Here is a 22,323-nt window from a genome sequence, read left to right on the forward strand (position 1 = left end):
ACATGTAAAATAGTTCTTATGTGTACAAAGATACTTCAGAAAGAAACAGTGCTCTTTTTTTCTTTCAAAAAGATCTCCTCTGGTGTTTAAGTTTTCCGTGTATAAGGTATATCAATTCAGATTCAGTATTTTAATTTCTATTAGTAGGGGGTTTTTTGTTGGTTTTTTTTTGTTGTTTTGTTTTGTTTGTTTTGGTTTTGTTTGGTTTTTTTTTTTCTTGCTGCAGTGTGTACTCTATGTTGGGAAGGAAAAGAAGTTCATACGCTATGAGAAAAGTGATAATTATATGTAACACAAAACACAATTCCCCTCATTTTTCCCCCTTTTTAAGCCTAGCTTAAAAATGAAATGAATAGGACTTCTAACCTAGAGCAATAAAAGGAAGAGTTGAGGGGGTATAAGTGTTGAATAAAACAGGTCTAAGTGAAAAGCGCATTAAAATACAGGGCAGCAGAGGGTTACACAGTCCTTGGCATAGTTCTCTCTCATGTAGTACTGTGCAGCTGAGGTCTGCTGAAGTACTCACAATTCCACATTCAAACAGGAAGGAGCTGAAAGAAGGGACTACCAAAATATCTTCAGTTTTGGGATGTGCTTCTCTGGTGATCTGCTGGATCTGGAAGTCACTGACCTCCAGATCCCACTATTTTTTACCCACTTGCATACTTTGTATTTTCCAAGAGAAATACCCATCTTGTTCTGACTGGAGAGAGTGGGGTATCCAAATCCTGTTTAAAGTTGTATGTTTATTACACAGACACTACACAATGCTCATAATTACTTTAGAAACTAAATATTAGGTAGTGGTAGATTACGATCATTTTCAAAATGTACAAAAAGCAAAGCAAAATCTTGCTTTCACTTATTCATACTCTGTTTTAATTTGTTTAATTTTGATATTTTTCAGCATGAAAATACATGAGCATAATTTGTTCCTATTAAATTATAGAATGTTTTACTTCTAACATAAATTTCACTGCTTGAACTTTCCTATGGTTTTTGGGTAGCAAGAGTTCTGTGGGGAAAATCTGTTTAAACAGCGTTGCTGTTTGCCTATTTACTTACTCTATTTATGTTCACAGAAGAAAAATTTCTCTCTGCTTTCACCCTAATGAAAGCTTTTTCTTTATTATTTAAACAAAGTTCTATTTCTTCACTAAATTAAATTTACAGTTTTCATGAAATATGTATCATCACAAATATTATCATTTTCTGCTTGAAGTGTAAGGCATATTTCTTTAATCATGCCTTCTTGTGTACAAAAATACAGTAGTGCATATACTCTTCACCTCAAAGAAAACTACCCAAGGGAAGAATTACACTGCTCACATAATTATCTGTAGAGACTGAGAGAAACATATGAGAGTTACAGTGCTGAATGCAGAACTGGATAGCAGTAACAAGAACCCACGCAGATCATAATAGGGAGATAAACTTCTTAATTGCTTACTTAGCTCAAAGACACCATGCTTTCAAAAGTGTGAGGAACAAAGCATTATTCTTCAGCATTATGTGAACAGTTCCATATACAGGGGGCTTTAAGGCAATGTTTGCTAATGCTTGTATATTCCATTTCAGCAGAGCTGAAGTTATATTATGATAAAACCCTAATATGCTTTTATTTTTTTTTTTGGGAAGACACCTTTTCAATACATTTGTCAACACCTGAAAGCTGCAAAGTCACAGGCATTAAGAATCCATCTGTTAGATATATACTTTACTAAATTTATGCTTACGCAGGAATAATTCTTTGAAAATACTATTCAATGGCCTAAGTTTTTGATTCTAAAAAACTGTGTTTACTGTGGGATCAGCAAGACAGACAAAAGTATTTCAAAGCACTTACTGAAAGATAGAGCAGCCTCATGAATCTTCTAAGTACGTGGTGGCCTCTGGTATGTGGTGGCTCTAGGGGATTCCTGAAACTCGGTGTATCCAGGAGTGCCTCCAAACCTGAATGGCATATCCAGGAGGAAGGCAGAAGACATGAATATATAAACTGATATATGGAGAATATATCAGCAAAATGTAAATATACAGCAACTAAATAACTCACTGACATTTGATGTAATGGTTATTTATGGAATACATCTTCATCTAGAAGTCCAGCGAAAACAAATTTTTCTGAAGATAAAGATATTCATGACATAGAAAAACATTTCCATGGGATATTACTTAAGACTGCTCTTCAGATATGAATTGCTACTCTAGATGTCGGCATAAAAATGCCAGAGCCCTGGGGCCACTCCCAGCCCTGACTGTCCCTGCCAGAGCTCCCCATGACACAGGACCCCATGTCAGCACCTGGAGTCGTCAACTCCTGCCCCAGAAATGCTGCAGCAAGGCTGTGGGGTATACCCAGCCCCCGCCCCGGAGGGACGTCTGCTGGGGTAAGGAGAGTGCCTCACCTCCCAGCAGAACTCCCCTGGAAAGGGAGCCACTTTGCAGTTATGGCGAGAAGAAGACAGACCCAGAATCCTCTGGGAGACCCTGTGCAGATCCTTTGTAACCCATTGGCCTTTACCCTCTGGCACCCACCCCCTGTATCCCTATAAAGCTCGCCCCCTGCCCCTGCGAGGGCAGAGCGATGCTCGTCCCTGGCTCCCTTCGCCGGGCTAATAAAGCTGCCTCGTGCAGAACAGCTACAGGGGCCTTTCGTCTCTCTCCCTGGTCTGGCCTGGAGGCTGCCCTGCAGAGCTGAGCTGGAATCATGAGCTGACCATCACTAAAGAGCTGACAGCTTCTGCAAGGGCCCTCCTGGCCAGCAGCTGAGGGAAGACACCAGGCCTCGGGAAGGCGATCTCTTTTGGGACCATCTCTCGGGACCGGTCACAGCTTCCTTGGTCAGAGCTACTGACCCCTCACCAGCTGCCATACAAGGCCATCCTCCAGCTTGCCATGGCCCTGCCCAGCCACGGGCCTGTGTCCCAGCCCAGCCTTGGCACATCCCCATGGAGGTTCCTGGTGCCAGGGTCTGGGGCTGCCCAAGGGCCTCATGGCTGCCTGCTCCTGGCTGGTGGGTGTCTCACACCCTGGCTTCCAGGCTCTATTCCAATGGACTCCCATAAGCAGCCACTAATGACCCACAGTGCCACCAGCCCTCACACAGTGCCCTGACTATATATTAAACCATCTTTACAATGAAATCTTCATGGCCCAGAGTTAGTGCAGTTCAGTATTTATTATCACAGAAAAACACTGAATGGCTTGGGTTGGAAGGGAATTCAAAGATCATGTAGTTCCAACCCATTTGTCATGGAAAGACACCTTCCACTAGACCAGGTTGCTCAAAGCCCTGACCAACCTGTCATTAGATACAGGGATGGAGAATGGATAGGGATATTAGTTAGGCTGGAGTGTTTTTCAAAAGCTTAGCTGCCATTTTTGCCTTAAAACCATCAGAATGTAAGTAAGGGTCACTCAGGCTCCACAAGGAGCTGTGTGCTGAGGAGAAGGGCTGAGGGAGTGGGGCTGGCCATGGAGAGGGAAAACAGATCTACACTTCCTAGCTGGAAGGCAGAGCTGTGGGTAAGCTCAGGCTGTGCCAGCAGCCTCTGTGATTCCTCCAGACACACCTCAACATTGTTCCAGGGAAGCTACTTGCTCTCTGTGTAAGGGCAGATGCAAATCTAATGCAAATTAAACAGCTCCTACTGCAGATCGTAATTTAGGCGTAGCTGCATGCAGCAGTAAAAACTGTACCACAGACTTGCACAACTAAAGCAGCACAGCTTGCCTTGCGTGTGTATCTCAATTTCCAGTTGCTAAAATGAAGGCAATCTCTTTTTTCCCATTGACCTGTCTGTCTTGGCTAAGTAGGGGGGGCCTCTGTGCCAAGTTTTTCTCCCACTGTTACTCAGGAAACATCTTTTCAAACTGAGCATCTATATGGTAATGGTCTACAAAATACAGGTACAATTAATAAATGTTGGCTATTCCTAATTGATGCTGGAACCAGTCTTAACTGGAGAGCTACAGCAGGAGGGATGCTGACTCACAGGGAGATTTGAAGGAGCAGATATTAATGACTTCTTACACACCTTGCCTGAAGTAAAACTGAAAACCGTGATAATGCATCAAGTTGCTGAACCCAATCCCAGCAACAGGTCTGAATTTTGGTCACGACAATGCCATGCCCTATAGTGCTTGCTGAGCTGATCTAGTTAAAGCTCACAGTTTCCTCTAGACTTTAATTCAATCACCTTCTACATGTCAAAGTTCAATTGCCTCAATTAGGACTTCAAAAAGTCTTAGACTAAGTCACCAGTTGGACCTAAAGCCAACTCAAGACGCTCACTGACTAGTGTCTTGGGACAGACTCTAAAAAAATTTAAAGAATGGGAGAAATGAGAATTATCAGGATCATTAACTTTAATATATTGGAATCTGTCCTGCATACTCTATGCTTCTCCTACCCATTTGCCTTGTTACCCATTTACTTTCTCTGAAACAATTATTTGCCTTGTTAATTTCAGATGATTATGTTGTTCTTAAATTGGAGCACACCAGTGTTTTCTTTGAAATGTCTCATCTGTCCTTGCATTTCACCTCCTGTCTCACTAGTTGGGAGGGAGGGGGGAAGATGCACAAAGAGGTACTGTTTGCTGTGTTTAGAATGACATTAAGAGCATGCTAGAATGCATGTTAGAATGCTCATACTTTTATGGTAAATATTTTAATTGTCTTGATATCTGAAATTTTCTCACAGGATGGAGCTAATAACAAAATTTAAATATATATGTGGTGGTGTTATACTGAAGAAGGGTCTACGTTCACAGAAAAATGATAACATGGATGAAAATAACTGTATTAAAAAAACAAAAGCCTAAAATTAAATGAAGTATCAATGCATTTCAGATCTTTTAGCTTCAACATCTTTAAAGGGATTGTCTGCTTGCTTGCATGCTTAGCCTTATGGTTTATGTAATTCACCACTTTTAATATAAAGCAAGAAGAAAAAACACCAGTGAAATAGCAGCCATGTTTAACAAAAGCCTAATGTTTTGGTAGTCTAAATGAGTACTTGTCTAAATTGTTAAACTACTGTACAACAGACCTTCCAACTAATGCATTGTAATGACACTAAAAAAAAATGTAATTTTTTTTTCTTGTGGTGGACAACCACTTTAAATACTGATGACAGATCCTGTCTGAAATGCTACACTTCACACAAAATACCATATATAAACAGATCACTATATTTGAAAGACATTGCACCACTATAATTCTGTTTTCAGAATGGATAAATTGGTTCTTTCCATCATATTTTAGCTTTAATTCATTTAGTACAAAAAGAACCTTCCTCACTTGGCAGACACTCATACTTCATCTTTATTTGGCTATTTTATAAACCTTTTGTTGCTTTCACTTCTAATATTTTGCTGTCTTTTAATGGAGACAGATTGCATTTCATATTTACTTCACACAGGACATAAAGTAGCACTGTAATAAGCAGCATTTGTATTATACTTGACTGAAAACTATAAAATGTGTATGATAAATCCATATGAAACATTATTCAGTAAAGTATTGGCCCATATTTTTCCAGATGGATAATAACCTTAAGTTGTTAAAAACCTCTTCTGACTAGCATTGTATGTCTGAGGTTTTAATACCCTTAGGCCTGCTATTAATGTAAAACCAAGAAAATAGAAATGCAGCACATGGGATGTGGAATTTTAATTTTATTTTAGAATAAAGCAAAAAAACAGAGGTTACAGAATCTCCATCTTGGGAGGTATGCAAAAATTAGACATGACTGTGAGCAACATGCTCTGACTTTGAAGTTGGATCTGATTTATGATTTGAGTAGACCATTGATCCAGATGAGCACCAGAGATCCCTTCTTGCCTCTGTTATTCTGTGCTAATATGATTTTGCATTAGTATGTCTCAAATATCCATCAGAATAGATGGAATTACAGAAGCAATACAATAAAAGGCAAATAATGATGCAAGTTATGTACCGGTAATGAGCATGTCATTCTGTCAGTGGAGCAAACACTGATGTAGCTCAATCTTATACATACTGTTAAGAAGGTGCCTGGATTGAAGGAAACATCAGGTTAATTACATGTTGAAGTCATGGCACAGATCATATTAAAATTAGAGATTCCTCAGTATCATTTTTTGTAATTTTGCTTTGGCATCTAAAGAACAATTACAACGCATTAAGCAAACTTAAATGTTGACTATATATATTTATCTTCCTGTAAACCTTTACCATCCACTAACAGTACCTGAGTAATGATTTTCCTAAAAACAGAGACTGAAGCCCCTTCAGTTTGAGGTAAGTATTATGAAATCAACTCATATACAAAAAAAGTATCCATAAAAGCTATAATTAGTAAGAAATGGAATAAGTTGACAAAGGATCAGATCTAAAGTATGACAGATATGAATTTTTCGAGCCTAAGTACAACACTGAACTTCAAAACTACTCATTCTGTGGCTGCCATAGACCCGGTAGCGCTTATTTGTGACAAGAAAATGAGAAATTTAATTCAGATACCTCAGTTTCCACCTAATGAGTAGACACAACATAGAGAAAAATGTCCTGGAAGAAAATCTATCCTCTATTTTACATATCAGGGTTTTTTTCCACAAAGAAAGTAGGTGACAGAAGGAGAAGGTCTCTGCAGCTTACAGGATATCTGCTTGGAAGGTATCAAGATCCTGAACTGTGAACTCTGCTCCTAGGACTGTTTATGCACTATACCCTACAAAATCATGAAATCGTGAATAAAAAATAAGAAATACTGCCACCAAAACTGTTTTGATTGCACAAAAGAATAACTTGAAGGGTACAGGACAACTGAGGAAGCTGTTGTAAGCAAAAGCATGAGGCAGGAGAGCAGAATAGATGTTTGGGTTGAAACACCTTTATTCTAAACACAAGTAAAATGTGACACGAAAAGAAGAAAAAAATAAACAGACTACATGAACCAAGTGAACTGTGCATTTTTAGTATAACATGAGAACAAAATTAATTAAGTGCCTGCACTGGCCAAACAAGATTTGGATAAGCAGAAAAATAAATTATTGCTTCTGATACTGATAAAAAGAAAGGATTGGCTGGAGCCAAATCAGTCAGTCTATGCTGCTAGAATGATCTAGCTTTACGAACTAAAAACATGGCTGAAAATAATGAAAGTAAATTTGAAGACAAAAAAAAAGTAGTGTTAGCATCCTTCTTAAATATTTCCTTCATCTTTATTTCAAGAGCTTCTATTTCATGAAAAAGGATGGATGCTTAAGCACAACCTTTTTTCAATGGTCTGTGTGTCATTAAGTGAGAATAATATCTAAATTGGTCAAAAGATAAGTAATACATATATTTTCATCAGATGCAGTAAATTTTAGTGTACAGTTTAATAGCTGGCACTGCCTTTGTGTGGTCCAGGATGACAGTGGTGGGACAAAGGTGCAAACAAGCATGTGAGATACTGAGGGGAATGCTGCACAACCTCTTTCTCAAGTCTCATGTCTCCACCGTGCAGTGCTGCTGTCATTCCTCCCTTTTGCCTTATGTACTCTCCCTTGCTCCTGCATTGCAGCTGTTCCCCTCTTGTCACATAGCACTGGTAGTGGCCAGCAGTCAGAGACCCACAGTACTCAACTGGCAACAATTCCTTGAACTCTCCCAAGACAGCCATGCCTTTCTTCTGCCATGCTATAGCTCCACACAACAGCTACACGGGCACTTGTATATCATTTGCTATACTGGTTGTGTAGGTCAGTGCTGCAGAGCCCTGTCAATTCATACTTCAATAACCAATGTATGCACCTGATGTTATATTTGCCGACCCCAGCTGAACGCACAGGGATGTTGGTGCAGCCTCTGCAGCAGCAGGATATGCCCTCTCTGTCATGTATGTCCATACAGCCTGATGACATCCATTTGTAACTTATCCATTTGTAACTTAGGAGTTCTAGTCATGCTGTTCCATAGGTCTCTTATTACAGATGCCCCATGATCTGAGTGCCTGCCAAAGACCACATAGGCTTCCAGATGCAGAAACTCATCATATCAGCGTGGGCATGGTCAATCAGGATGTTTCTGAAATGGGTGAATTTGCAAACAGTAGACAGTTCACCTCCAGTTGTGGTTATGGCAAGCACTAGCATAGCTTTTTTCCAGGAGCTGACCAGCTAATTGACACATGCTCTTAATTTCTGTCTTGTTTATGGCTTATTCAAACCAAGCTGCATAAATATCATAATACTCACCTGTAGCTGGAAGTCCTCCTCAGGATTTGTCACCAGTGCAGATTATTGTGGGGAAAAAAAATCACAGATGTTTATTTGGCAACAGCTCTAAGTCGAGAAAGCTTGAGCAATTTCCCAGCAGGCAGGAAAGATTCCAAAACTTACTTGGAGCTGTGGTTACACTGCCCTCTCCAATACATTTCAGTAGAACAACCTGAATAAGATTAGTCCAGAAATGTTTCCAAGCTTCTTTCTATTTATGGCGAGGAAATGTTTGGCTAAGGCTCAGTCGATCCTGACTGCAGTGTGAGTGACTAAGCACCATTAAGAAGTTCTCAGGAAAGCTAAGCATGCTTCTTAGACTTCAAAGTCTGGATTGACTGACTTTCAAGGGCTTTAGTGCTGTTAGAGGCCAAGCAGGGATCTTGAGGTCACTTCTGATGGTCCATGTCTCACATACGCTGAGTATTGCAATAATTACTATGGTGTGCAAATCTCCTGCAGCCTTCTCTGGATACAACCAGTAAAACTTTTGGGGCTTATGTACAAACTAATGGCAAATACCATGTGTGGACCTTTCACTTCATTACCTACCCACTGCTCTTGATTATTCCAATAAATCTTAGAGTACATTATAACTGGGTGAGCTTTTACTCATTCTGGCTCATGTGAGACTACAATCATTCTCTTTCTTCTTCAAGGTAACACTGGTGATACATCACCCCACAAAAATAAACAAACAAACAAACCCTTCAAAAACCAACCAAGAAGGCTTATAAGCACACTGATAACTGCACCCTGCAGTTATCTGTGAAGTTATTGGGATTATCTTGAGGCAAAAGACCCAACAAATCTGACCTACACCAGTTAATGGTCTGTGGAATTGCACTGGTATGTAGGACAACACTCCATGCCCCATTGTCTCAGATACCTACTAGGAACAGTGTCTTTATGTGGCGTCTGTGGAATACCAATCAAGAAATGAGCAGGTGGTCCTCTCTCTCCTTTTCTAGCAGCATTAGATGACAAGATCAGTACGAAAGGCAGGCAAAGAAAACCAAAGCCATGTGGATTCATTTGATGTTGGGGATTTCCACGGCACTGCTGGGGCCTAAGAAACTTGTGGACATTTAACACTGGCTCTGTCCCAGCTGCACTCTGTCATAGTTGAGTACAACAATGTTGCAAACTAGTTGTGTCTGATTGCCTCTTGCCCAGCTGTGCAAGATACTTAGACTTTGGACTGGGGTATAAAACACTGGGAAGTGATTTCTGACATCAGAGGCCAGAAGGTCTGAGTGGGCACCATGAAGGAGGTTAAGAAGAATGGTCTTGTTTGTAAAACAGGGTGTGGTTATTGTGTAAGAGCTGGAGGGCCCAAAGAAGCTCTCAAATACAGCAGCTAAATCCTGAGAGAAAACGTGGATATTCATTGAACTATAATATTAAAAGGCCTATTACTGTTCCCACTGATGTCCCAGTGAACCCAATGAATTTTTTCACTAATTTGCTGGATAAGATTATTTAAAACATTTTTACAGGAAGAGCTGAAGTCCCAGAGAGCACTGATTCTCTGAATGGCATCAACCTGAAAGTGTGAGGGAAAAGAACTACTGTCAGCTCGATCTAGTGTACATTGTATCACTCGCATCAATGGTTGCGTGTATTGATACAATGTTGCAACAATGAATGAGGTCCTCCTCTTAGGTGCTAATGTAAACAGAAAATCAAATCCAATCTTTCCTCTAAAAATGTACAGTCAAATTAAAGAATGCATTCATAGGCTAAGTACATAGAAAGTAAGAAAAAGAGACTGTAGAACGCAAAAAGAGAGCTTTTAATGTCCTTTAATTCGTCACCCAGTTTTGAGGGGGTTGTTGCTGTGATTAATATTCCTATATATAGTCAGGTTAGTTGTGCTATCCAAGTTGTATCTAGGAGTGTTTGCAGAGCCTGGCCTAAAACATACTGAACAGGGGGACTCAAAGGGACTATAACTTACATTCTTGAAGTTATACATGTACTGTCTTTACCTTCAACAGTTTACATTTACCATTCAAACACGGCCAAGTTCTACAAGTTTTCTTCCTGGTTCAGTGTGTTATAATAAGCATGTGTGAATAGATGCAAAAAAACCCCATTACTTTTGCAACTTATACACAGTTAGCTAAAGTATGTTACAGATAATTAAAGACGTGCTGAAATTGCACATATTTATCTCTTAAAATTAAGTTGATTTTTACATCAGATATTTACTGAACCTTATTTAAGTCTACTGCTTTCTTTTTCCCAGGACTTTTGTCATCTCTGGAAGTATTCTTTCACATTTTACCAAGATGATTTCAGGAAATGTCCAACAGTAGTAGTAACACGAAGGAACAGCTCTGTAAGTTCACTTTGCAAGACTATGTGAACTGTCTTGGTTTCTTTCAAATGCCTGTACATCATATACCTGCTGGCAATAAAGCTGTAAATTAACAAGGGCTTACAGGTCTAAGAAGAGTTTTTGGACTTTTTACTTCTGAGGTTATGATGATGGCTGCATCATAGCTATTCCACTGCATTCCAATTACACTCATCCCTCAGTGCAGTACGACACTGCACACTGTGCTAACACAGCATGCCTGGCCATCGGGCTGGAAACACTACCTGAAAGGACCATTTTTCAGTGTGCAGAGCCTTCTACTGCTAAGGCACTCATGCTGTGGCTAGGAGATGTGAGCCAGCATCGTGGTTTACATCTCTGCAAGTTTTCCTTCCAAAAGTGATGATTGAACAGTTAATTTTAGCTGAAAAAAAGTTCAATAAAGAGTCAAAAATAATAATGACCTTCATAAATAAAGCAGCGTGACTGAGATGAGTAATATCTACTGCCTGACTACTGACTAGATACTCCCAAACTACAAGCTAGCTAGTAAAAGAAAAATAAAAGCATATACAGAACACTGTACAAGAGGGGCTATCAGAACGAAACATTTTAACTCTGTGCCACCTGTTTAAATTGGTTTTGCAACCATAAGAATGAATGGAAGCACCTCCGTAACCCCGGCGCTCGCCTTGCGACGCCAGGGCTGGCCGTGACTCCGCGGGGCGGTGCTGGGCAGCTCGGCCGCAGCCCTCAGTCCGGCCGCACCGCGAGCACTCCCAGGCCGGGGCCGCAGCGCCAGCACGGCGCTCGGGGTGAGTGGTACGGGGGGATCGCACCCCTTCGCACCCCTCCTCTGGCCTCTCCCACCGCCCCGCCGCGGAAGAACCGCCGGCGCTGCTCCGGCCGCGGCCCGCACCGGCCCCGCCGCCCGGGACGAGGCGCAGCCGCGGGGGGATCTCCCGCGGGAAACCGCGCGGGGAGCCCGGCTCTGCCGCAGCCATCGAGCGCCTCCAGCGCCGCGCCGGCGGCAGGGACAGCGCTGCCCGCGGCAGTCTCCGGCCGCCGCCACCTGTTACCTGCTGCCGCCTCCGCCCTGCCGGAGGCCAGCACTCGGCCCCGGCCGCCCCACCCGCCGCCCCGGCCCCCGCACGGCGCGGCGGGGCGGGGGAGCCGGCTCCGCCACATCCGGGTGCCGCCGCTCTCAGCGCGCATGAGCGGCCGCTCCGCCGCTGCCGGGCCGGGCGCCGCGGTATCGCTGCTGCTCCTCCTCCTCCTCCTCCTCCCCGGGGCGCTGCGCTCCGCGTTGTCAGGCAAGGGGGAGCGACTGAGAGGCGGGGGAGGCGCCTTCCACGGCAGGAGGAGGAGGAGGAGGAGGAGGAGGATGGTTGTGGGGGCGGGCGGCAGCAGGCGCTGGCAGCAGCCGGGAGAAGCCCCGCTGGTGACTGGCTGGCGGCACACGCAGCTCTGGGGAGGAGGCGGAGGGTGCTGAGCCGAGCCGAGCCGCGGGGCGGGCGGCTGCTGCTGCCGCGGGGGGAGAGGCTGCGGCGGCGGCGGGAGGGCAGCGGCACACGCGCACACACACGCGCGCACGCACGCGGACACGGGTGGCAGCGCGGCTGCCACGATGTGAGGGGGCTGTGCGGGGGCTCGGAGGCTCCGCGGAGAGGAGAGGCGAGGCAGCCCGCACAACCCCGGCGGCGGGAGGGGCGGCCGGGGCGGGGCCGGCTGGGCTCGGGGCGAACCGCGTTCCCCGGCGGGCAGGGCGCGGGGCGGCCGCGGGCGGCGAGCGTGGGACCGGCGGTGGCGGCGCTTGGTGTGTTGACCGGCTCCTGTTTGCTTGGCTCCAGTCTCCGCCTCTGAGCCCGCGGGCCCCGATGAGAAGAGCCCCTGCGCTGCCGGACTGACGCCTCGCCGCCCTCCCCGCGGACGAGGAGGAGCGCGGCGCCCCCGACCGCGGGCCGCCCCTGCACCGCCCTCCCCGGCGGGGGCTCGTCTGCCGCCTGCGGGGCGGGCGGCGCGGCGGTGACAGCGCGGCGGCGGCGAGGCCGGGAGAGCGGGAGCGCCGCCGCCGAGGACCATGAGGAAATTTAACATCAGGAAGGTGCTGGACGGCCTGACGGCGGTCTCTGCCGTTGCCTCGGCGTCGTCCGCCGCGCAGCAGCAGGCGGCGGGGAACCGGGAGACCGAAATCCAGGAGACGCTCCAGTCCGAGCACTTCCAGCTCTGCAAGGTGAATGAATGCTGCAGCCCCGAGCCGGCGGGCGGCTGGGGAAGGGGGCGCGCCGTCGCGATGGGCGCTGCGGGCTTTGCTCCTCCGTACCGATCTCGCCGAGCCTGCCCGCCGCTCCTGTTTACTTGTTTGGATTGATTATTTCGGGGGGCGAAGACGGGAAGGAAGTAGGTGTAGCTGTTCAGGTCTTGCTGGATTTCTCTAGTCATCTTTCGTGGAGAGTTTCAGGGTTTGTCGTTTTCTAGGCTCTTTCGTTCGAGTAATATTGACAGTGTTCATGAAGGCTTCGTAGAAAGAGTTGGATGGATGGGAGAAGGAGTGATACTTAGCTGTAGCGCAGATCTGATTATCGCGGCGTTTGAGTAGAAGCCTCTGCTAGTGGGCCCGAAGGACAGGGAATCTGTCCCTCTGCATTATTTGGAAATCAGTTATCCTTTTTCTTTACAACTGGAGAAGGCTGTCGATGTTTGTGGTGGTTTCACTGCAGTGTGTTGCCAAGTTGCTGATGCTGCTATTGCAAATCCTATTTAGAAACAAAGTTCCCGTTTATTTATTTGCCTGTGTGTGATACGATAACTGCAGTTTGTGTCTGCACGCTTCAGAAAATGATGCAGCGAATTAACCACCAGCTGTATCAAGAGGAATAAAAGCTGATTGGAATATCAATACTCATTTTTATCTATGCAGTGCACCCATGGCCTAGCTTGACATGGATGAGCTTGTTTGTGGTTTCTCCTCGTTTTTTTTTCTGGTATTGCAGGTATTCCTGCTGCTTTCATGAGTTGGTCACAAATGTTGTGGAGAAGAGCGGAGCTGTTCCCTGTTAGACTTTATTCACTTGTGAAATACAGAGAGTTGTGGGGTATGCCTGCAACTTCAGTGAAGTACAAGGAGTATATCAGAAGTTTGCTGTGCCTTTATGAGGTTCTGAAATACCTCTGCCTTAAACTAAAGGCTTAGAAATAGAAAAGCTGGCATTTGTATGGCTTATGATGTGTGTGTTTATAGTGGAAGTAAGAGTAAGTGACACTTGTATTACATTCTCAGTTCTGATTAATTGCAGCCTGAGAAGTTTAATGGAGTCATTGCTTGGTCAATTACCAAATTAGTCTTTGCCAACCAAAAAAGCTGAATGTGCCAATAGCTCCATATTAAGAAAGAATCTCGTGGCTGAGGGGTTTTGTTTTTGTTCAATGGGGTATTTTTTGGTTTTGTCAATTCTGGGGCTGCATGTTCTCTTTGAGGGAAGTAGAGGGTGAGAGATTGGTTCTGTCAAGCTCAACTTGCTATTTTTTTTTCCTTTACTGAGCTGAGAGAGGTTGGGTCTGTTGAATTGAAATTGTAGTGATTCTCACAGAGGCAAGTCTAGTAGTTTGTAATAGTTCTGCTGACAAGTCTGGCTTTGTTGCCAAACTTGGTAGGAACATCTCAGATTTTAATAGTGTCTTTGTTAGAGCTGAAAAAAAGACTACTCGGAATGAGGTAGATGAAAAAATGAAATGCTGAGTTGATACAGTCTTTATACAGAAGAAATGTAAGATTCAAATTAAGTTTCAGTAAGTCTGACTGTCACTTGATGCTCGAAGATGAATGAGTAATTATGACTAAAAAAGTCTTTTGTAATTGGTTCGTGTGAGGCAGGTGGTTTTCTCAGTCTGTGATTAAATTGCTTTGTAGTTCCTTTTTAAATTGTGATTAACATTGAATCCTGTTCTCTAACACACAGTCTTGATTCTGTTTATTTTTGGTATCCTGCTTGACCCATTGTTACTGCGCTGCTCTGACTTGTTAGACTGTACGCCATGGTTTCCCCTATCAGCCTTCAGCCTTGGCATTTGATCCGGTTCAGAAAATACTGGCCATTGGGACTCAGACTGGAGCACTAAGGCTGTATCCTTTTGTATTCTGAAGTGGATTTAGTGCACCTCACACAAGTGTTGTCTTGATTCAGCTGCTGGAGCCATTGAGAAGTCTTGGTGGGAGCCAGGTATGCTGGAGGGGAGAAAAAAAGTAAGCTGTCTTTGGTGTTGGTGGGTGTCTTGGCTGTTCTGGTTGTACTTTGTGTCAGTTCAAGTTCTGTTAATGATGTGAGGCGTGGCTGCTCGGTCCCCATTATCTCAAGTTAATAGATAAATTTTGTAGAGGTTTATTAGTGTGCTGACAATTTACAGCAGCTGACTGCAAATCTAAAAAGAGATGTGGGCTGAGCTCTGTTTTGTTGTTCTCCTCTATCCACTGGGATTGAAAGATTTTGTGCTGCTTGGTGAGGTGTTGGGGTTTTTTTGGTGGGGTTTTTGGTTGGGTTTTTTTTTGGGTGGTGGGCTTATTTTTGTTGGGCTTGTTCTTAAGATAAACTTTGTAATGCTTTAGTGACCTGCTACTAATTGTGTGTTGCCAAATGATGGTTTCAAGTGAGGGAAGTAAAAGGTACAGGAATTGTATCTTGCTAAAAGCTTCCAAGTGACTGAGATAAGCAGAATGAATTTGTGAAGTAAAGCACTAGTAACCCTGCTTCTTTTTGTTCACTAGAAAGTGAACTACCCATATGTTCATAGCCATATGGTATCACAGCCATATGGTATATCCAAGTCATGTAATAACATGTGTTTAAACTTTTATTTTTAAAAGATGTCCTGTAGATTCTTTAATCCACTCTGCTGTTGCCTGAACCTTTACTTGTCACCGTAAGAGAATGAATTAAATTCTTTGTTGTCCTGAAATTGACTGAATTCTAAACATTATGGGGAAGGCTTAGGCCATCTTGTTAGAAATATTGACTTAATCCTCTTTAAACTGTAGGTGAATCTAATAATTTCCTTTGGTGTTTATATCAGTCTTCAAATAGACCTTTTTTGTTTCTTTCTGGTGTATCACTATCTGTCTATAAGGTTAATTGCCATGAGAGGGTTGACTTTTAAAAGTTGAAAAACTAGAACTGAAAAACTAGATTGCATTATCACCCCTATTCCTCATGCTCTAAGTTAAGAAATCTTGAAAGTTCATAATAGCAATGTTCTTAATGCCATATTTGAAACTACACTTTAATGTCATAAATTTTCTTTTTGAAGAGGTCATACAGTTGACTTAAATGAAGAGTGAACTGTGTGTGGGTGGTGTTAATTGCTCTCATACTGGTGGAATGGATGACAAAGCAAAAAGAGACACAGAAGTAAGAACTTGGTTTGGAGGAAAAGGAAAGATCAAAATGTAATTGTTTAGAGCTTACCTGTAATTTTGGGCAACATGATGTTGCAGTTTGGATAATGATGACTCCACAAAACCTGTTTGTGGGCGCTTATCCATGGCTACACACACCTGTGAAATCTTGGAGGGTGAATTGCCTTCTAAATAATTGAAAGAGGTATTGCAAGATTGTTTGGGAGGAAAGTGTTACTGTGAGAAAATTACAGAAAATGTGTTTTCTAAGGGAAGGGAAGAAGTTTCATGCAGGGGCTGAAATGTTAGTGCTCCTCCAATTTGATGAAGATCAATATGCTTCTTAGTACTTTGATACAGCTCTTGATCCTTGGAAGAACTGGTTAAAAGCCCTCAGCCTCAGCTGATGGGGCAGCCTTGTAAGCAGACAACACTGCAGAATTTACATTTCCTGTGATTACCTACTTCTTGTAGGAGGAATCCTCTTTGTGATGGAGGAATGCAGGCAGAGGGAATAGACTCAGACCTATTCCCAATGTAAAAGCAGCCTCTCTCTTTCTGCTGGTTTGAAAAGCCCTCATTGGATAAGAGTGGGGCTTGCAAGAAGTGCTTATTTCATTCTATTGCTTAAAGATAGAGCCAACCGTCAGGACGCTTTCTTTGCTCGCTAAGGTTTTTATGAGTAATAAATGATGTGCATGGGTTCATTAAAGTGGGAGCCACGTACTCTTTAAAGCTGCAAAAGTGTTTTTATTGAAATGAGGTATGGACTAGAAAGACTGAGTGTCAGTAAAGTGTTACTCATTGAGAAATCATAAAAGTGCGATAGAAGTCAATCCTTATTTTCTGCTGTGTTCATGTTGTGAGAGTATAGAAGTAAAGGAATGATAATGTTTCTTTCATTGTTTTCCAGCAAATGGGAGCTGGGTATTAGTGTTTTCTTTGTGTCTTCAAGTATAGGTACATCTTTTTAAGCTTTCTATTGCAAGTAAGTAATCTGAGGAACTGGGAAACAAGTTTGGGGCTTTTTTTGGAAAGAGTATTAAAGATAAAATATTCTTAAAACAAGGAGTGAGAACCTCTTTGAGATTTCATTAATATGAGGAAAATAATGTTACAGTCCTGTTTTGGCTTTGGGCTATTTATCAGCTAACCTCTTTACAGAGGTTCTCTGTATTTGGTCAGTCTTCAAATTGGGTATTTTAAATTCAGAACTAGTATTGATCAGAACAGGTTAATGTGAGGAGGAGTTTTCTAAATCACACTGTTATCTCATTCTTCTTTATGAGGACTCTGTAACCACTACTGGAAAACAGAGAGAGTTCTCTGTACACAAGTAGTAAATGTTTGTAGTAGTGTTAAAGTGATGTGTAAAAATAGAACTTAAGCTTTTTCTGAAGAACCAAAATCTGTGGATACAAATATACTGCCAGTTCACTGACTTTGTCTTTCTTTGTCTCTAATAGATAAAGATACTAAATATCAACATTGTGTTGAATTCTCTAAATCCACAAAGTAGTTGTAAAAATGGAAGTACCTGAATTATAGGTGTCATGTTGCGCTGATTGGATTAGAAGTAGAATTGCTACTCTGTTAATATTTTTTGCCTCTAGGCTTGATGGGTGTAATTGGTAAGATAGTGTGCCAGAGGGACAACTTTGCCATTCTATTCCCACAAGCAGCAGTTGGTTCTAGATCCTGCAGTTTTAAGAGGGAGAGAAGTCCATAAAAATACTAGGAAGAGACTGCTTTTAGTGTAAAATTTGCACCTTATGAGTAATGAAAGTTAGTTTGGGATTATTCACTGGCTTAACTTGAGCAGTATATCCCTTGTATTAATTTTAAAAAGCTTGATTAGTTACTAAGAAACATTTCTAACTCTTATTTAGCTAGGAGATTTAAAACCTAGTATTTTTGAGACAGACAGATCCTTAATTAGAGAAGTACCCCCCCCCCCCACCCCCCCCCTTCCAGAAAGGAATATTTTTAGCAGTTAATAACAAAGCCTTGTTCTGTTCTCAGCTATGAACAACAGCTTGGTTACTTTACGGTGTATGAGGAAAAGTAACAAAGTGAGTAGCTTAGTAGAAACCTTGAGCAGCCTGCTGATGTGACACTAGGATCTGTTGAAAACAGTTAAGCTGTTGGATTCTGTTTTCTTTGTTACAAGGGAAATTGAGGGATGAGGTACACACAAGGGCAGAATCACTCTGCTGAGTGACATAAAATCTCAGATGATTTCTTACAAGTAGTGGCACTCACCTGGAGATGCTGGTCCAGTTGTTCATCTGATTTTGTGGTTCTGATTGGAGGATAATTGTTCAGCAGTTTGAGGTGTGTGAGTCTTGGCTGGTGGCCTGCCTCTTGTCTGGCAATTCTGCCTCAGGCTCCCCCTCCTCTGTGCTGGATTTTTGTGGATGTGATCCCCCCCAGGGAGCAATTGTGCTCACTATTGATTTCCAACTACAATGGTCAGCGTTAGCTGCTGGTGGCCTCATTTGTCACTGCAGGTCAGTATCTTTAGTTTTCTCCTTACTTGAAGAGATTTAGCTGCTCTTACCAGTGTGGCTTTCACTTCTTGATCTGCTGTTGCAACGTGTGAGATACCAAGTAGTTAAAAATCCATCTATGCTTTGCTTCTTTTCTGCACATACCCGAACCATTACGGTAGGACATGTAGTCCTTGGTCTTTAGCAAGTTTTGTGCATAGTTGGCTGTACTTTGTTTACCCAGCAGATATTAAAACCTTCTAAGGAGTTAGAGTTTAGTTTATCTGCTCAAGGTTTAACTTGGTGTAATCAGTTAGACTTTACCCCATGATGTCCTGACAGTGCTCACTGTCATAAGTAATAGCCCTGCTTCTGTGCTCTTCATTCCTTTTGCTCTTCTTCCTAGAAGTCCCTCTGGAAGCCTAATGTGATCTGAACAGGGTGGTGTGTAAACACAGAAGAGGCTAGAGAAAGATGAAATGGACTCTTTCAGGATTTTTTTTTTTGCCTTTAGGATGGTGTTTCCTCAGAAGTTTTAAGTTCAGGGCCCTGTACAATTAATAGTAATAGTCTGCTGAGCTTTTTTGTTTGCTTTTATAAGGTAGAATAAACTTCGAAGCTAAAGCAGAAATATTGAAGGAATTCTTCTGCTCCCTGCTGTTTAACTGTTCCATCTTAAACAAGTTTCTTCATTTTTCTGCACTTTAATTTCTCTGTAGCAGCACTAGGACAATACATCAAATTAGATGTTTTGTGATTGTCTCCCAACACGAATACAATATCTACTGGTGCTTCAAGCCTTAAAAATACACATTTGCAGCATGAAGTTCAGCCTCTCTCTTGATAAAGAGAGTTCTATAAAGAAAGACCATTTTCTGTAGAAATTCTTGAGAATGAAAGGGATACCTGTAGAGTTGAAGTGTTGTACCTTCCACACAGACCAAATTGTGCTTCTGACTCTTTATTCCCAAGCAGAATAGGTTATTTAATTAAAGTTTGGCTTTTTTGTTTCCCACTTGCAAACCAAGTTCACAGAAGGAGAAAAATTAGATTGTTCATCATTCTGTCATTAAAAATCTGAAGATTCCAATCATTCTGAATGTCTGAATGTCAGCTGTTAATTTCCCCACAGCCTTTTCAGCACTAAAAGATGAGTTATGCAAGCAAACGGCTGAAGTTCTTATGTCTTTGGGGTGTATAAAGCTTGTTTTCTGTGATTTCCATTCTCCAGCCTTTTTGAGAACTCCCTTTTTTTGAAATCGGAATAGCTCAAAAGCCTGGGTGTGTGGTTCCATGGAGTCAGTTTCTGATAAAGTGCTTGTTGCAGCATCCGGATAGCTTTGCTGTTGATGCATACTACAAAATTCAGGCAATTTGGTAAATTCTCTGAAGCTCTAACAAAATACCATTTCCAAGTTGTGATGTGATTATATCCATTAAAGTTACTTCTCCTTTGGGTTGTTCAGACTTTGCAAGGTGGTCTGACTGATTTTTTTCCTTATAGAAATATCAGCTTGAGATATTTGTATTTTGGGGTTTTTGCTTTGTGGGTATTTTTTTATTGAAGTAGTTCTATACTTGCTCTTTCTTCTCTGTAGTAGCTCTACATTGGCAGTAGGACAGTGGCTGGAGTTGTTCATAGTATGCAAAGATTTCAGTTTTCCAAATAGAGCATCCAACTGAAGTTGGCACATCTTCAAGTGGGATGCTGGACCAGATGAACTTGGGTGATCTTTTGTGACCTAAATTACTCTGTAATTCTGTTGATTCTCTGAATACACCAAATTTGAACTGAACTACTCTTTTGTGGGTGGTGAGGGTCTTTTGGCATTTGTACGCTGAAGAAAGTGGTCTCAACCTTTGTCAGTAGTGTTCTAGTCTTTGAACAAATATGTCTGTTTTGGGAAGAGTACTTTGGTAAAGCTATTAGAAGTATTGCAGTAGTGTCATGTCAGAGAGACACTGTGATTATTTATTAATAATAAATATTTATTGTCTACCTTGCCACCCAATTCACATAGAGTAGCTTAAACAAAAAAAACTTCTTTGCTTAAAGCACATGTTAATCTTGTCACATTTCTGTTTCTTTTAACGCTACTGCATTTCTTGTCATATCATCCAGCACTTTGTTCACATGGCTGTCGTTATCTCAGTGAAGAATTCCCATCCTCTCAATGAAGAAAATCAGCTAGTTTTGGGTATTGTGAAATGAAACGGGGCCAGAATGGCATGGTGAGGCATCTCTTAAAAGTGCATGGAATTAAAACAACTAACTCCTACACAGAGAAAGCTTTGACTGAATTCTTCATAATAAATAAGATGGTGTTCTTTTTAAATCTGTGGTTTTACTTGTTGGGAAACTTAGTGTGCTGATTTTGGCCAGAGTAAAGTTAGTTTTCTTCACAGTAGCTGGTGTGAGGCTGTGTTTTGGATTTGTGCTGGAAACAGTCTTGATAATACAGGGGTGTTTTCCTTATTGCTGAGCAGGGTTTATACAGAGCCAAGGTCTTTTCTGCCTCTCACTCCACCGCACCAATGAGCAGGCTGGGTGTGCACAAGGAGTTGGGAGGGGACACAACCCAAGACAGCTGATCCAAGGGATATTCTATACCATATGGTGTCATGCTCAGGATCTAAAGCTGGAAGAAAAAGGAGGAAAGGGAGGGTGTTTGAAGTGGTGGCGTTAGTCTTTCCAAGTCACTGTTACATGTGATGGAGCCCTGCTTTCCTGGAGGTGGCTCCTGCTCACCCACGGGAAACAGTGAATGAATTCCTTGTTTTGCCTTGCTTGTGTATGTGGTGGCTTTTGCTTTACCCATTAAATATTCTTCATCTCAAACCATTATTTTTTCTCTCTTTCCCAATTTTTCTCCCCTTTCTCTCATGAGAGGGAGTGAGCAAGTGTCTGTGTGGAGCCTAGTTGCCAGATGGGGTTAAACACAATCCTTTATGAAACCCAGTGTGCAGCTCAAAGGATTTGAGATAATGACAGGTTTGCCTGGAATGTGCTAGATTGAATTTATAGCTGTAATTGCTGATTAGCTATTAATTGGCAGGTGCTTGTCAGGAGCCTTGCTTGCCTGACTGTACATTAGTCTAGTGCTCGTTAGTGGCTGGTTTTTGCTCTCGCTGCTGCTGTGCTGCTTTATCACCTCACTGTGCTGTGCCTGGGAACATTGTGATAACAGCAGTGGCGATGTGCCGGGGCTGGCAGGTGGCCAGGGACTCACTGCGTGTCTGTGCTGCTGCCTGGGACTCTGCTGTGAGCTTCAGTCAAAGGGAGCCGACCTGTGGGTGAGGCCACATGGGAGTAGGGCAGATCTCGAAGCGGCTGTGGCTGTGGTTACGTCAGTGCAGCAGCAGGAACACCTCTGGAGGGACTGAGGCCCAGGGATAAGTCTGTTGCAGCAGGTAGATACTGAAGCATCAGTGGCTGTGGATAAATCCATGCTGGAGCACCTGATAGCGTGTGGCCATGGATAATCTCACAACAGAGCAGGTATTCCCCATGAAGGACTGCAACCATGGGTAAGGCTATGATGGAGCAGGTTTATCTCTGAAGGAGCTGTGGCTAAGGCCACACTGGAGCAACTGTGACTGGGGGGAAACAGCAGGTCTGTCATTGGAAGTGTTACTGAATATACTTTAATTCTACTAATGCAACTTTTAGTAGTAATTACTTTTGTTCAGAAATATCTGAAGTATAACAGTATTGAAACTCATACTGTAATTTACAAAAATGAACTTTACAATGAAAACTCCCCTCTAGGTATTTTACTGACAGAGCAGAAGCTTAATGGATACAGCCTTGCAGCTTCAAACTTGCTGGGTCTTGGTGAGACTGGGGAAGGAAATATTTGGAAAGCGTGCAAA

The 22,323-nt window shown here is 42.7% G+C and overlaps 2 protein-coding genes and 2 long non-coding RNA genes across 16 annotated transcripts in view; 3 read left to right on the top strand and 1 right to left on the bottom strand.

The window, feature by feature from the left end:
- Nucleotides 1-10,690, top strand: part of LOC121659268 — a 48,298-nt gene extending 37,608 nt beyond the window's left edge. The window contains exon 2 of the long non-coding RNA XR_006014241.1: nt 10,501-10,690. This is a non-coding gene — a long non-coding RNA (uncharacterized LOC121659268). The remainder of the gene's footprint in view (nt 1-10,500) is intronic.
- The window catches only part of LOC121659267, a 28,742-nt gene extending 17,027 nt beyond the window's left edge, over nt 1-11,715 (bottom strand). The window contains exons 1-2 of the long non-coding RNA XR_006014240.1: nt 11,652-11,715; nt 1,847-1,953 (exon numbers count right to left, since the gene is read on the bottom strand). This is a non-coding gene — a long non-coding RNA (uncharacterized LOC121659267). The remainder of the gene's footprint in view (nt 1-1,846; nt 1,954-11,651) is intronic.
- A 59-nt stretch (nt 11,716-11,774) lies between these two features.
- Nucleotides 11,775-12,601, top strand: LOC121659265 (polyadenylate-binding protein, cytoplasmic and nuclear-like). Its single transcript, XM_042017205.1, has 2 exons — nt 11,775-11,885; nt 12,423-12,601. The coding sequence occupies exons 1-2, from the start codon at nt 11,786-11,788 to the stop codon at nt 12,599-12,601; spliced, it is 279 nt and encodes a 92-aa protein (XP_041873139.1). The 5' UTR covers nt 11,775-11,785.
- Nucleotides 12,563-22,323, top strand: part of STXBP5 (syntaxin binding protein 5) — a 108,877-nt gene continuing 99,116 nt past the window's right edge. For all 13 annotated transcript variants that reach the window (XM_042017191.1, XM_042017193.1, XM_042017197.1 and 10 more), the window contains exons 1-2: nt 12,563-12,805; nt 14,598-14,695. In XM_042017191.1, the coding sequence (XP_041873125.1) occupies nt 12,653-12,805; nt 14,598-14,695 (251 nt within the window). In that variant the 5' untranslated portion in view covers nt 12,563-12,652. The remainder of the gene's footprint in view (nt 12,806-14,597; nt 14,696-22,323) is intronic.

The sequence above is a fragment of the Corvus kubaryi genome, unplaced genomic scaffold, assembly GCF_017639235.1.
Source record: "Corvus kubaryi isolate FWS band 111438036 unplaced genomic scaffold, C.kubaryi_AGA036_p1.0 split3-73, whole genome shotgun sequence".
In the NCBI taxonomy this organism is placed as follows: domain Eukaryota; kingdom Metazoa; phylum Chordata; class Aves; order Passeriformes; family Corvidae; genus Corvus; species Corvus kubaryi.

Bases quoted from the DNA above. Each gene is read 5' to 3' on its own strand.
- LOC121659265 (XM_042017205.1), top strand. From the start codon at position 11,786: ATGAGCGGCCGCTCCGCCGCTGCCGGGCCGGGCGCCGCGGTATCGCTG. The intron at 11,886-12,422 runs GCAAGGGGGAGC...GCTTGGCTCCAG, and splicing joins GCTGCGCTCCGCGTTGTCAG to TCTCCGCCTCTGAGCCCGCG.